This window comes from Ursus arctos, unplaced genomic scaffold (assembly GCF_023065955.2).
Source record: "Ursus arctos isolate Adak ecotype North America unplaced genomic scaffold, UrsArc2.0 scaffold_18, whole genome shotgun sequence".
Lineage (NCBI taxonomy): Eukaryota > Metazoa > Chordata > Mammalia > Carnivora > Ursidae > Ursus > Ursus arctos.
The window spans coordinates 19,279,638-19,294,530 of NW_026622852.1; the positions used below are offsets into that span (position 1 = coordinate 19,279,638).

At 33.9% G+C, this 14,893-nt stretch overlaps 1 protein-coding gene across 2 annotated transcripts in view; it reads left to right on the plus strand.

The window, feature by feature from the left end:
* Positions 1 to 10,208, plus strand: part of IFT74 (intraflagellar transport 74) — an 81,208-nt gene extending 71,000 nt beyond the window's left edge. For both annotated transcript variants that reach the window (XM_026506431.4, XM_057313496.1), the window contains 4 exons: positions 3,879 to 4,042; positions 4,529 to 4,654; positions 8,108 to 8,168; positions 9,894 to 10,208. In XM_026506431.4, coding sequence (XP_026362216.1) covers positions 3,879 to 4,042; positions 4,529 to 4,654; positions 8,108 to 8,168; positions 9,894 to 10,012 — 470 coding nt within the window. In that variant the 3' untranslated portion in view covers positions 10,013 to 10,208. The remainder of the gene's footprint in view (positions 1 to 3,878; positions 4,043 to 4,528; positions 4,655 to 8,107; positions 8,169 to 9,893) is intronic.
* Positions 10,209 to 14,893: the final 4,685 nt, after the last annotated feature.

Here is a 14,893-nt window from a genome sequence, read left to right on the forward strand (position 1 = left end):
TTATTAAATTTTGGTATTTTTCTTTACAGTCTTTTTTCTTTTCTTTTTATTAAGCTTTTTATTTTAATTCCAGTATAGTTAACATACAGTATTATATTAGTTTCAGGTGTGCAATATAGTGATTCAGCAGTTCTATACATTACTCAGTGCTCATCACAGGAGGTGTACTCTTTAATCTCCATCATCTATTTAACCCATCCCCCTACCGACCTCCCCTCTGGTAGCCATCAGTTTGTTCTCTGTAGTTAAGAACCTGTATCCTGTTTGTCTCTTTCTCTCTCTTTTTTTCCTTTGCTCATTTGTTTCCTTTCTTTTTTTTTTTTTTTTTAAGATTTTATTTATTTATTCGACAGAGATAGAGACAGCCAGCGAGAGAGGGAACACAAGCAGGAGGAGTGGGAGAGGAAGAAGCAGGCTCATAGCAGAGGAGCCTGATGTGGGGCTCGATCCCATAACGCCGGGATCACGCCCTGAGCCGGAGGCAGACGCTTAACCGCTGTGCCACCCAGGCGCCCCCATTTGTTTCCTTTCTTAAATTTCACATATGAGTGAAATCATACTGTATTTGTCTTTCTCTGACTGATTTATTTCGCTTAGCAGTATGCTCTCTAGCTGCATACATGTTGTTGCAAATGGTAAGATTTCATTCTTTTTTATAGCTGGATAATATTCCATTGTGTATATATACCACATCCTCTTTATCCATTCATCTACCTGTGGACACTTGGGCTGATTCCATAATTTGGCTATTGTAAATAAGGCTGCAATAAACATAGGGATGCATGTATCTCTTTGAATTAGTGTTTTTGTATTTTTGGGGGGTAAATACTCAGTAGTGTAATTACTGGATTATAGGGTAGGTCTGTTTTTAACTTTTTGAGGACTTCATTCTGTTTTCTACAGTGGCTGCACCAGTTTGCATTCCCACCCATAGTGCACAAGGTTCCTTTTTCTCCACATCCTTACCAACACTTGTTTCTTATGTTTTTTATTTTAGTCATTCTGACAGGTGTGAGGTGATATCTCACTGTAGTTTTTGCATTTCTCTGATGACAAATGATTTTGACTATCTTTTCATTTGTCTCTTGACCACCTGTATGTCTTCTTTGGAGAAATGTCTGTTCATGTCTTCTGCCCATTTTTAATTGGATTATTTGAGGGTTTTTAGTGTTGAGTTGTATCAGTTCTTTGTTTATTTTGGATACTAACCCTTTAGCAGATATGTCATTTGCCTATATCTTCTCCAGTCTTTTCTTTTTTTTTTTTTTTTCATCTTGGAAAAAGAAGAAAAAGCCTCTCCCAAGCATTCTCTGCCCAGCTGTCATCCCTTCCTTTCAAAGGTTTCACATCCAAATTTTTAAAAGCTTTCCTCTCCCTTTTGGTCCCTTTTTTTTTTTTTTTTATACGAAATCTTTTCTCAGGAAATACATCAAGGGTTTCCTGGACAGTAAGTCCAACTTGTATTTTGCAGTCTTGTTTGTTTGTTTGTTTTAAATTTCTAAGTAGTAGTCTGCATTACAAACCACTCCTTTATTCTTGAAATGTCTTTTCATTATCGTTTCTGATTTTTCTTTTATTTCTTTGGTCATTTCTTATTCTCCTTTATGGGATCCTTCATGTAAATCTATTCTTTAAAAATTTGTTATTCTTATAGATTCTGTCATGAATTCTTTTCTCTTGATGATTTCAACCATTCCCATAGTTTCAGGTGCTGTTTCTATGTTGATGATTTCAAAATCTCTATCTTCAAATTTCTCTCAGGGCTTCAGACCCATATATCTATACATGGCATGTTTACTATTTAGGTATTTCTGAGGTAACTTGAACAGCATATCCTAAGTTGAGTTGAACCCTTCATCTCATTCCCTACAAACAAAATTTGATACCTCCTTCTGCCTTCCCTACCATCTACTCCTTTACTCAAGTTGGAAATGGGACTCTCCATTGACTCCTCTTGCTCAACCACTGTATCCATTCAATTTCCCTGATATATCTTGAGTCCCTCCACACCTCTCCTTCATTTTTTCCTCATTTTTCCATGTGAGATAACTTTAGATTTCGTATATATAGTTGTCTTCCACTGGAAAATAGGTTCTATAAAGTTAGGGATTTTCATATGCTTAGTTCATTGCTGTATCCCCTATGCCTAGAAGTTTGCCTTGTACACAGAAAGCACTTAATAAGTATTGCTTAAAAAAAAAATCCCCAAAGTGACTACACTAGTCTAAGATTTCTTACGTAGCTCTCTGAATCAACATTTAACTGGTCTTCCTGCACCAATTAATGCTTTTCCAATTAATTGCCCACATTAAAACCAGAGTGAACTTTCTAAAATTTAATTACGCTACACGCTGATTTGAAATCCATTGATTAGTTTTCATAGCCCTTAGAATAAAGTTCCAACTCCCTATTTTCATTTAAAAAGCCCTTCATGAACTGAAATTCTTCCCACTTTGAACTTTGGGTTCTAATCATACTGAGCTCTTGTTATTTGCACATATGTGCCATACTTTCTTACCTATAGACTTTGCACACGTTGATTGTTTTCTCTGGAACTCATTTACTTTCTCCTTGGTTTGGTTGATTCCTAATCCTTAAGGCCTTACTCAGTTAAAAGGCATGTCTTTAGAGAGCTCTCTTGACCAGTACCACATGCTCTCATGGCTCCCTGTATTACCATTTTCATAGTAGTTATCCAAAGTATTGTAAATGTTTATTTAATTTCCCGGTTCTACCTCTAGCATATAGCTCCTTGAGCAAAAATAGTGTCTCTGTTGATTTCCATTATATTCTTAGCACCTAGCACATAGTAGATGCTCCATACTTTTAAAACAAAGTATGAGATACACACACTCCCTCCTATAAATACACATCTATACAGTCAGTCCTCCTTATTCATGGATTCTTGTTTGTGAATTTGCCTACCCACCATAATTAATTTGTAACCCCGAAATCAGTACTTTTAGTATTTTCACAGTCATTTGTGGACATGTGCAGTCAGAAATGTCAATTGCCTGACATGCATTCCCAGCAGAATTCAAATAAGGCAACACTGTCTTGTTTTAGTCCTCACACTGTTAACAAGTATCCTTATGTGGCATATTTAGTGCCACTTTTTCCCATATTTTTGTACCTTTTGTTCATGATTTTGCTGTATAAAATGGCTCCCAAGCATACTGCTGAAGTGTTGGCTTGTGTTCTTGAGCCCAAGAAGGCTACAATGTGCCTTACAGAGGAAATGTATGTTAGATTAGCTTCATTCAGGCATAAGGTGGCCTTGAGTTCAGTGTTAATAGATGAAAAATATATATTAAATAAGGTGTGTTTAAATAGAAACACATATAAAACAAGGTTATGTGTTAATTGGTGATGAAAATACTGTGACCAGAGGCTCTCAGGAACCTAACCTGTATCCCCTCTAGGAACAATAGTTTGAATTTGCTAACTCAATATTTACAGTGACTTTATAGAATATAACTACCATAAGTAATGAGAATTGACTATATATGTAGTTGTGAAATTTTGTTCAATATAATGTTTCATAATTTGCTTTCATGCCCCTATTAAAAATAATGGGCCTTTATCTCATAACATATGTTACATTATTAAGTAAGGAAAAAACACATATGTGAGTTTTTAAATGTTTGTATGAGCATGGAGACAAATATGGCTGATATACATCAGGTTATGTTGGTTACCTGGAGGGTGAATATTTTTTTTCTTAATTTATCTTTGTATTGTCTCACTGGTTACAGTGAAACATCTTTCTTTTGCAGATATTCTTGTAAAACATGATTTTTAATGGTTGCATTGCCTTTCTCTTTGTGAAAGGAATTAAGTTTTGACTAATTATGGTCTTGAATTTTCTTGTGTTTCAGATAGTCAACGTCTACAGTTGGATCTACAGAAAATGGAACTTCTGGAAAGTAAGATGACTGAGGAACAGCATTCTCTGAAAAGCAAAATTAAGCAAATGACAACTGACCTGGAGACATATAATGATTTGCCAGCTTTAAAATCATCAGGTGAAGAAAAGAAAAAGGTAAATAATAACAGTCTTACAAGATTATAATTCAAATTGTTTTTTCTTGATCAAATTTAATATATATGTAGTTCGTAAAATTTATTATTTGCAGTTGATTATTTGATATATAAGCTAAGATTTATGTATATAGGAGGAATTTAGAGAGTTGTAAGTTTTAAACAAAAGGCAAAAGCAGGGAAAAGAAAGAGCATTTCAAGACTTAACTCATCACTGGCTTTTCATTGCTATTTACATTAATTTAAAATAAATTTGGTTGGATAGGAACATGTATATAGCAGCCTTAGTAGAGTTATTAATTCAGCTAATACTAATTTAGCTTATTATAACTCAAAAGATACTTTTACAAACAGGTTTTATAGTAATTATAATCTTGGTAGAATTTTACCAGAATATCATTGAAATTATTTAAGTTAAAAATGATTTATACTGACTTACTAGATCTTTGCTAAAGTCTGTCATTTACTTCTATTTGGATCTATCTAGAAGTTACATGAGGAGAGAACAGTATTAACAACCCGCAGAAATGCCTTTAAGAAAATAACGGAGAAGCTAAACGTAGAATATGAGACACTAAAAACACAATTGCAAGAAAATGAGACACATTCTCAGGTAAAAAGAAAAAAAAAAGACTCTGAAATTTATTTCTGTTTTTAAACTCTCTGTCCCGTGTTTTTGATCTATATTTCCACCCCAAAACGATTTTTTTTTTAACTTGCTTTATTTATCCTTCCAGACTTTCTGGCTTTGAAGATAGCCAGGCTGTGTACAATCTCTACTCAGAATGAATTTACTTTTGCTCTCCTTCTATAAACCTATACTGAAGAACTACTCTGTGCTAGGCCCTGTTCTGGGCACAGCTGATATACTTTTTAAAATTTCAAAAGTAAAGCATTTTTAATGGAGAAACTTTGCTAACTTACAAAAACCACAAAGAGAGAAAATAAACCTTAATGACTAATATCCCACAGAAGAAATAATTCTTGTCATTTTTGAGTGGGTCCTTCTAGTCTATATGTATATATTATGTGTACACACATTTTTTATATATATGTATACATTTATTTCTATATATTTATAGAAATGGTATCATATTGTACATATTATTTGGAAACTTGGTTTTCATTATTAACTATGCCTAATAAGTAGTTTGCCTTGTCATATCTTTTAAAAATATAATTCTGTATAATATTTGAATAATGGATACAGTATAATTTACTGAACCAATTTCATATTATTGGACATTTAGGTTATTTTTAGTTCTTAAAACTGTTAATGCTGTAAAAAGCAGTCCTGTCCTTGAACTTCTTGATTTACATTTCTGGTTATTTATACAGGATGCACAGAAAAGCCCCCTTTTCATATCACTTATCCTACTGATAGAATTACCTGAACAATGTCGGAGGTCTTCTAGATTGAGTGCCCTGTCTGAGAGGGTAGAGAGGACACCTGTTTCATTCACTTTCTCCCCACACTGTGCCAGTGGCTGGCACATAATAGGTGTTCGATAAGTATTTGTTGGAGAATTAAATGAAGCATGTATGACATGTACAAAATCAGTAGATAAAGATTGATCATTCTCATCTAATTAGCATATATTAGCAATTTGTAGCTATGATTTATTAATGCTAAATGCATTCTTTCTTTTCTTTAAATGGTAATATGATCATGATAGACAATCATTGTTAACATTTTGGTATAATATCCTTGTAAACTTTTTTCCTTTGCAGTTATACACCCATATTGATTATATTATTTTTACAAAAAATGAAATTCTGTGCATGTAGTCTTTAAACATTCATTTTCTCACTTAAATATTTTCAAGCTCCTTTTTTGATACTTTTATGACTATTTCATTGTATGGATTTACCATTTTAAAAACAAAGACATACCTTATATTCTTTTTGAAAGGGGTGAAGTCTCATCAGAGTTTGCCACAACTACTAAATGCTTAGAAGTCACTATTTTACATTTTCAAATTTATTAGTTCTTTTTTCTCTACTTCATAATATACAGGTCTAGATATAGATTTGTAAGTGGCAAAATTATCCTAGGCTGTTTAGAGTGGGGATGGATGCTGGAGAAGAAATCTAAGAAAAAGTTTATGAGGCCTTTGTGTTAAATGATTCTTAGGAAAAAAATACTGCTTATGGAACATCAGCTCTCCTCTTTCACTGAATAGATTATTTAAGGAGGAGAACACTTGACAAACACAATTTCTTAGAGCCAGTCAATGGCTACTTGTTTATTCACACATCAAGTGCTAATCATATACTTAACCCCATATACTGGTAACAGGAATTCACAACATAACTCATAATTCACCGTCCTTCTCTGTATTATTTGTTGCTTTTTGGGAATACCCACTGATCAAATAAAATCTGGTCTCCTTATCTTTTGCAACTATTTTCTCGAAAACCGTTTTTTGACATCTTTAAATTTCCTAACAGACTTTGATGAATGGCTATTATTTATTTGATATCATTTAAACATATTTATATTGGAACAAACTATTAAACTCCTAGAAGAAAACATAAGGATAAAGTTCCTTGACATTAGTCTTGGTAACAGTTTTTTGGTTATGACATCAAAAGCATGAATAACAAAGGCAAAAATAAATAAGTATGCCTACATCAAGCTAGAAGTCTTCTGCACAATGAAAGAAACAATCAACAAAATGAAAACAAAGCACAGAATGGGAGAAAATATTTTCAAATCATATCTGATAAGGGGTTAATATCCAAAATATATAGAGAATATACAATAGACTGTTTAAGTAAGTTGTAGGAAAAGATTCATGCTTCAAGATATTCTCGGAGGTTTAAAAGCAAGTCACTAATACAGATGTATAATATATAAGGAAGTTGACCATCTGACAGAGTGTTGCTTTTATAGCATTATTTATTTAGCACTTAAGAGGTCTGCATTCTAAGAAGGCCACCTCTTTGTATGAAACAAAAGGGAAAAGTTTGGTACTTGACTTTGCAAAAGGTTATTAGAGATTTATTGCCAAAAAGTGCTGACTGCTTCCTTAAGTCCATCTTAACTTTGAGTTCCTATCTGGGGAGCCAGATCTGATTTAATAGTGTTAACTCACAGCACATACAGTTTACATAATTAATTAGTTAGGATTTATCCTAATATCTACATTTATCTCTTTAGAGGAAACAATGGGATGGATGCTACATTAACACTGAACATAAGCCCTGAAAATAATTTTAACATGAAAGTAGAAAGAAATATTAATGCTGCTTCAGTTATCAGATTCTTAAAAATGATCATTACCTCTTAGAAATGTCCATACAGCGCATTATTTTAATGTTTCATTTTTCAGACAGTCCTTTGCCTAGGAAAAATACTATGTGCATCTTAAAAAAGAAAGACCATAACCCAGAGTTAAAAGGTTAATTAAATCAGAAAAACAATTTAATTCTATAACAGTAAAATTGTCTTCTGAGGAAGCAACCATCAATATAATATCCACATTAGCTTCCTGTTGATGCAGAAATTATTGTAACAGTGCCAGCTTTTTACCAGCCCTCTTATAATCTTCACACTGCAGCTCTGCTCTTATCACAGCTTGTGGAATTAGACAGGAAATTTAGCCCTGGAAATAAGGAAGTTACTCCTATATAGTTGAACCTTTGACAGTGTTAGAATATATATCACATTTGTAGCATTAGACTTCCAGATTTCAAGGAGAGATTCCCATCATGTCCCATTCTTTTCTTTCAAGTTCTTTTTGGAAAGGGAAAAGTCATAAATTGTCTTTCAGTTGGCATGTTCATTGCATAATAAATATTGTAAATATTTTTTCCAATTAAAATAAACATATAGAGTAAAACCTGTTGTCAAATTCAACATTGTACTTATTAATGTATTTACTATTGTTTAATCCTTTCTAATTTTCCTTTTTGTCTGCCATGGCTTTATCTCATCAAAATGCAAGGAGTTGATAAGATTTAAAATTGAATGTTGTTTTTTTTTTTTTCTTATCCTCTTAAAAGGGTGTATAATTGTTTTGAATATGGGTACTGTTTAACATTTTTATTTTGTGTTTTTTAGCTTACAAATTTGGAGAGGAAGTGGCAACACCATGAACAAAATAATTTTGTGATGAAAGAATGTATCCTTTAAAAAGAAGCAAGTGAACTTGACTGATTTTTTTCTTTTTTCCTTTTTTTTTAGATTTATTCACTAATTTGAGGAAGAGAGAGAGAGCGCGGGGTGGTGGGGAGATAGAGGGAGAGAGAAAAAATCTCAAGCTGACTCCCTACTGAGTGGGGAGCCCGATGCAGGACTCAACTCACAACCCTGAGATCATAACCTGAGCCCAAACCAAGAGTTGGATGCGCAACTGACTGAGCCACCCAGGCACCCCAGAGTGATTTTTTTTCTAAAAATTTCTTTAAAGAAATGAAATGAAATGAAATTTAACATAAACTTATCAAATACCTAATATGTACAAAACACCAAGCTTAACTATGTGGGGAATAAATGAGTAAGACTTAGTTTCCAGTCTACAATAATTGGGCGTATGTGTGTGTGTACCAAAGTAACAATAGAAAGCAGACTATACAAAGTCATAGTATGGCATAGTGATTAAGGGCACAGGTTTTGGAGTAAGGAGATCTAATTTTCAACGTTGACTCTACTACTTGTAGGTTATGGACTTTGGACAATTAATTTGTTTAAGGCACAATTTTGTCATCTCAAATATAGTTAATATTTCCTCATAGAATTATTGAAAGAATTATATAAAACCATGCATATATGTATATTCATAATTGTTTGCTGATGCTTATAATGCTGTACCTTGGATATCTGGGCAGCAGAGGGAGGTAGTCCCAAGTAGTATCCTGAGACATTTGATTTTTAAGTTCATCTGTGTTTCAGGCAATTCAGCTTCACATTTCTACCAGGGTGGTACTTAAATCCCATCTTCTTGCTAATCTTTTTGTGTGATTATATAGGAGGAAGCAGCTAGTGAGGACATGGGTTGTGAAATTGTAAGAAACATTTCCCCAAAAGTTATTTTCTGTTCCCTTCTTTGACCCTTTAAAGACATCTCTGCCTAGAGAAGTAGCTCCTGACTCATTGGTAGTTTAGATTCTCCTCTAGGAAGCTGCCGAACGTCAGCTCAGGGCAGCACAGATCCCGGCTTACTTCCAGATCAAATGCATCAGGGACTCTATTTGCAGCAGTCGTGCTACTCAGTTTAAAAGCAAAAGACGCTCAATACGCTTTAGTCCAGCAGTCTAGTTTATGCAACAAAGTAGAGGACTTTGGAATAGAGTGAATTCTAGAGACTTCTGAAATTCAGTGTGGTACTCTAGAGAACAGGGTTCTTCTTCTGAACATTCAGTTGTTCTTAGACCAGAATTAGATTGAGATGCATAACATTAACTATAAAAAAGCTCTTGGGGGTGCCTGGATGGTTTGGTCAGTTAAGCGTGTAACTCTTGATTTTGGCTGAGGTCTTGATCTCAGGGTCGTGAGATAGAGCCCCATGTGGAGCCCGGCACTCAGTGCAGAGTCTGCTTGTCCCTCTCCCTCTGCTCCCCCTCATGCTTTCTCTCTCTCTCTCAAATAAATAGATAAATAAAACCTTTTTTTAAAAAAAGCTCTTATACTGTAAGTGAAGTTTTTGAAACAAGTTTTGCTTAGCCTTTTAGGTTTCAATTGATCTTAATCTGTTAATATATATATTTTTACTATATTCTAATTGTGCTTTTTCTGGCCATTTTCAATTTTCAATAAGAAAAATTTAAAAAATAATTTGGTTCCTTCCTAAGCCAAAGTGGATTACTCTTTTTGTTGATTACCGTTCCCCCTTAACTCATATAATTAGTCATAGCAACCAAGAGTCAAGAGAGTGATTACCAGTCAATTATGAAGAATGTGACCAAGCAGATTGCAGAGTACAATAAAAGCATCGTGGACGCTCTACATAGCATGAGCAGAAACTGAGTCTGAACCAACCTTAAGTCTCTATAGTAGTATGCTCTTGCTGCTAAACTTTGTATAAGCTGACTGAAAAAGAATAGCTTATCCTTGAAGAGTTTTACCTAAAAATTTTGAGTGCTATAATTTTTGTGACCTCTTTGAAGAGGTTATACTATTTTAAATAGTGTAATAGTTCAATAAAAAGTTTGCATACAGAAAAGCATGTTTTTATGTTTGCATTTGTTTGTGTGGGTGATAAAAATGTGTCAACCAACCAAGAGATGAACTAAAAGTGGCCATGGAGATTCATTTAGTTGGTATAATCCATCTATGGCAACAAATGTGTCAACTCTAGGAGAGGGATACATGGAGCGAGATTCTGATTTAGTACTTATATCAACCTTGTCAAGTTTTGTTTCTAGAAAAAGTAAGAATGGAAGGGAGATGTTTAGCTTTGAGCTTTATTTCTCAAATAGGGTGTATTTGATGTATTTTAGGGAATATAAAGTTGCAGGTAAGTATATTAACACATATTCTTTGTATATCAATTATCCCTAATGATTCAGAACTAAAAACTTTAACCTTTGCATTTGAAAAATATTTTCTTATGTGTATATGCTAGGAAAAACATGAAGTTTAAAAGAAATGCTGTGCTTATGGTAGTCTGTTTTAGACAATAGCTGTGGCTATTCATTGCCACTCTGGAGTATACATTTACTTTTTTGGACTGTAAGTAGATTAATTTGTGAGCATTGCCAGAACATTTGAAAAGAAAAACTAGAAGAGGTAGAATTGTATAGTATAAGTCTAAGAGGTATTATAGTAACTAAAGATGTATCTTCTTTTGTGGGCAGGAATGAGTCATCTTGGCCAGCATAAAATATTTCTAAAAACTATCCTCCTTTTGCTCTGATTTCATGTTCATCAAGTAACTCCACTTCTCAGCATTCCTGAAACACAAGCATATTGGTTTCTTTAAAAAGTGGGGGGGCTTTATTGAGATATAATTTACATATTATAAATTACCCATACATGTTGCTTTCTTGAAGTAAATATCACCATAAACTCTTCAACTTTAGTGTGTGTGAGATTATGTAGACGGGTGAGCATTGTTGATTTTGGTTAACTCTGGATTACTCATATGGCTGAAGATTCTGGACAGTGATACATTCATTAAGGTGGCATTCTGAAAATGTGTTCCTCAGATCTTGAGTTCTTTAGGTTATTAATAGGTGTTATGCCACCAAAGGATTCATGGTCAAAGAAGTTTGGAAAACATGGTTTGTAACAAAGGTAACTTGTTTTCTTTCTTCTTGACTGCTAAGAGCCCTTAATATGCTAATGTACAATAAGATCAAGAAGAGTATAGAGTATTTAAGGGTTTTTTTTTTCCCCCTGAGTGATGGGATTGTGGTTGTTTTAATCTTCCTTGGACTTTTGGTCTAAAAATTTTGGTTCAAAATCATCTATCATGTACATACAATATTTAGAAATGCAACAAAAATTCAAACGAAGTTCTATGTACAGTTAGTACTTCTAACCTCTGGAAAAGAAGTATGATAGTAAGATAACTCTCCAGTTATTGAACTAGATCTGATCCAGTCTTCACCCAGAAAGAAGGTAGGAGGAAGAATGACCTATCTAATAAACATATGTGTTTGCACTATAAGAATGAGAAGCTTGGCAGGAAAAAAAAAATTTCTTTTTAAAAAAGCAAGGTTTCCAACCTCTGTTTTAAATTACTCATATATGATATTTGTGGAACATAATTGAGCAGGATTTCTTTAAACTAAAACATGTGTTATCTGAGGGAAATTCTCACTAATGTCTCTTCCTTCCTCTCAGAGCTTTTCAACAAATCCAACAAGAATATTTCTTTGCTAGGATAGAACTGGAGGCTACTATCTGCATGAACCGGCTCTTCCTCAGTCAGTCACATTGCTCAGTGAGTTCCATTCCTGTTAAAACAACACCTTGTAAGTCATATGGAAAGAAGCTGCAGACTGAACAAACATGCTGAGTAATTTTACTAATGAAAATCAACATGGGAAAGTTAGCAAGTCTTTGTTTTCCCCATCCTTATCCTTCATCAATAAATAAACATGAGTTCTTGAATTTCATTTTCACTAGATGGAGAGTCCTTGATTTGGACCACATTCTGATGGAGTAATGCCATTCACACAAGAGATAAAAGACCAGTTAGTAGAAGCTCCCAGGGTTCTTGCTATCTGCCTGCCAGGAAATTAGAACATTTAGGCTTACAGTAAGAAGAAATCAAGATAGACTGCTAGAACATTATTGTCATCTATTTTAATATTAACGTAACTTTCATTTTCATGTACCTTTCTAAATAGAAGTAGGTTATGTCTTTAAATTGCAGATTCACGGTTTGAGAACTGATTTTGAACATCTTTAAAAAGACAATTTTTTAAATTAAGTTCTATGCCCAAAATGGGGCTCAAACTCATGACCCCAAGATCAAGATTCACATGTTCCACCAACTGAGCCAGCCAGGTGTGCCTAAAAAGACAATTTTTAATGCAAAGTTAGAAAATTAAGGAAAGACAGGAAACAAAATGAAGAAAATAAATTATTTGTCATGTCCCCAGTCTCTTTAGATGTTTATCTATATATCTGTATATATATCTCTTATTTATATACTTATGTATTTTTAATAAAGTTTCTTAAATTTACTTTTGCTGTTTATAATTTTGCAAACATTTGTCCATGTCATTATATATTCTTGTACAACATGTTAAATTGATGCATATTATTCTATTATACAGATATTTTCTTAAAAACAAATCCCTCATTGAATGCAGTTTATGGTGTAGGAACTAAGCATAGGTTTTGGATTAGGTAACTGAGTGGGACAATCACGACTCCCCTACTAACTTGTTATATGACCTTGGGAAGTTACTCAGTCTCTGAATTTTAGTTTCTTCATCTGTAAAATAAAATAATAGGGCTTAATCATAAGATTGGGTCAAAGAGTATGCAGAATTCAAGACACAAATGGCTTTCAGAAAGGTAGCGTGATATTAGCAGTGTGCAAGAGTGCTTGTTTCCCTGCACTCTCACCAACACAGTGTTATCCAGGTTGACAATGCACTACCTCATTTGTTTTAGTTTTTTTAAATAAACATAATTGCCTCCATTACTATAATTAGGAAATTTATTATGTTTTAATTAATATGAAGGATATGTTTCATACTAAAAAATCTATTAATAAAAATAAAATTTTAAAAATATTCATTACAACTTTGTAATAATGAAAGTTTAATGTTTGATGCTTATTTTTAAAAGATAGATTATACTTTGCTGCCTCAATATGTTCTCTCATAATATATCATAATGAATTACTGCTCTGAAAAGCTGAACTGTATAACCTTAAGTAGAATAGGAAGAATCTGTGTAGAAATAATCTACCTGATAATAACCAGGGGTCTTCTGTTTGATCATTTTGTCTGTCTTCCTCCAAGTCAGAGCAATTACACATAAGGACAAGCTGTGTTAGAGAAGGGACAATGATATCCATTAGAAAGTTCAGTGTGCAAGAGAGTTTGGAGGAAGCATGAGTCCTTAAGAATTCAATGGTCTGCTACCTAAAAGAAGCTTAGACACACTAGGTAAGTCTCTCACAAGACAAATATAAAAACTAAAATGAGATTTTCAAAATTAACTTCTGTTTTATTTCCAAATCTTTCTGTAAAACAGTATTCTTACCATGATAATAACATGATGGTAACCATGGATGAAAGCCAGACTTAATCAGTTAAAATTATATTTGGCACAAGGTCAAGAAAGAACTACTACTAACCAAACTGAAATATCTCATTTTCTGTTTTCATTTTCAACAGATAAACTCACCCTATTAGAGGAAGCCCAGAGTGACATGAAAGTGCAAATATTTGATACAATCCATAAATTCAACCTGAATTTTTTTTCTCAAAGGAAACTATAGTTCATTTTTAAAAAGACTCTATCTTTCATTTGCTTCTTGTTAAAGTGAACTTTCCCTTAGTTTACTGGAGATGGGGAGGGCTGCCTTAGAGATTGACCAGCCCCACCCTATCCCCCTTGCCAAGGACAAAGCAGGGACCTGTCTCAAGATTAGGGGAAATGGTTAAGAAGGAGAGGAAAAGAAAATTGCTTTTCCAGCTTCTCTAACTTCCCATGTAGCCTACAGAGAAAAGCAAGCATCCCTTGGGAGGAAATAACAAAAGTGCTAAACAGTAGATGGATGGATGAAGCCTGCATCCCTGCAGTGTACTGGAGCTCTTGCCTTTATAATGTCACTTGCTTGTAGTTACCAGAAGGCCAAATGGACATTTATTACCAATTGGCCTTACCCTCCTGAGGGGCCTCTACCTTTGAAGATGTTCTTTGGCTCAGTTCCTTTTCCTGCCAGAAATATCAAAGTCAGTAAAGGGGGTCTGGTAAAGCTGTAAAAGGCTGGTTGCCTTCTTTCCTTTTCTAAGGGCACGTATGAGGTATCTGGTTAGACCATAAGAGGTATTCGTAAGAGACCTTAAGAGACAGCTAACTGGAAGAAGTATCAGGTAATAAGAGATAAACAAGGCTCTTCTTGCAAAACCTCTCACAACTATATTATCTCCAAGGTGCCCCCACCTCAGCTGAAAAAGAAAGTTCCCCACAAAATAAAAATTCAAAGGTTCTATCTTTTCATTAAGCATAGCTTGGATTTCCTTACCAAACACTCTGATTTGTCACACTTTTGATTCTTAAAATACTTCATGACCCTCCTGTGTACTGCCATTCCCCTCCCTCAATAATAACCTCAACAAGCATGGCAGGTATTGATGCCATATTTGCTTAATTATCTTAGTAAGAATAGGGTATGATCTGAAGAAAAGAATTTTTAAAAGAATTTATTGGTTTGAT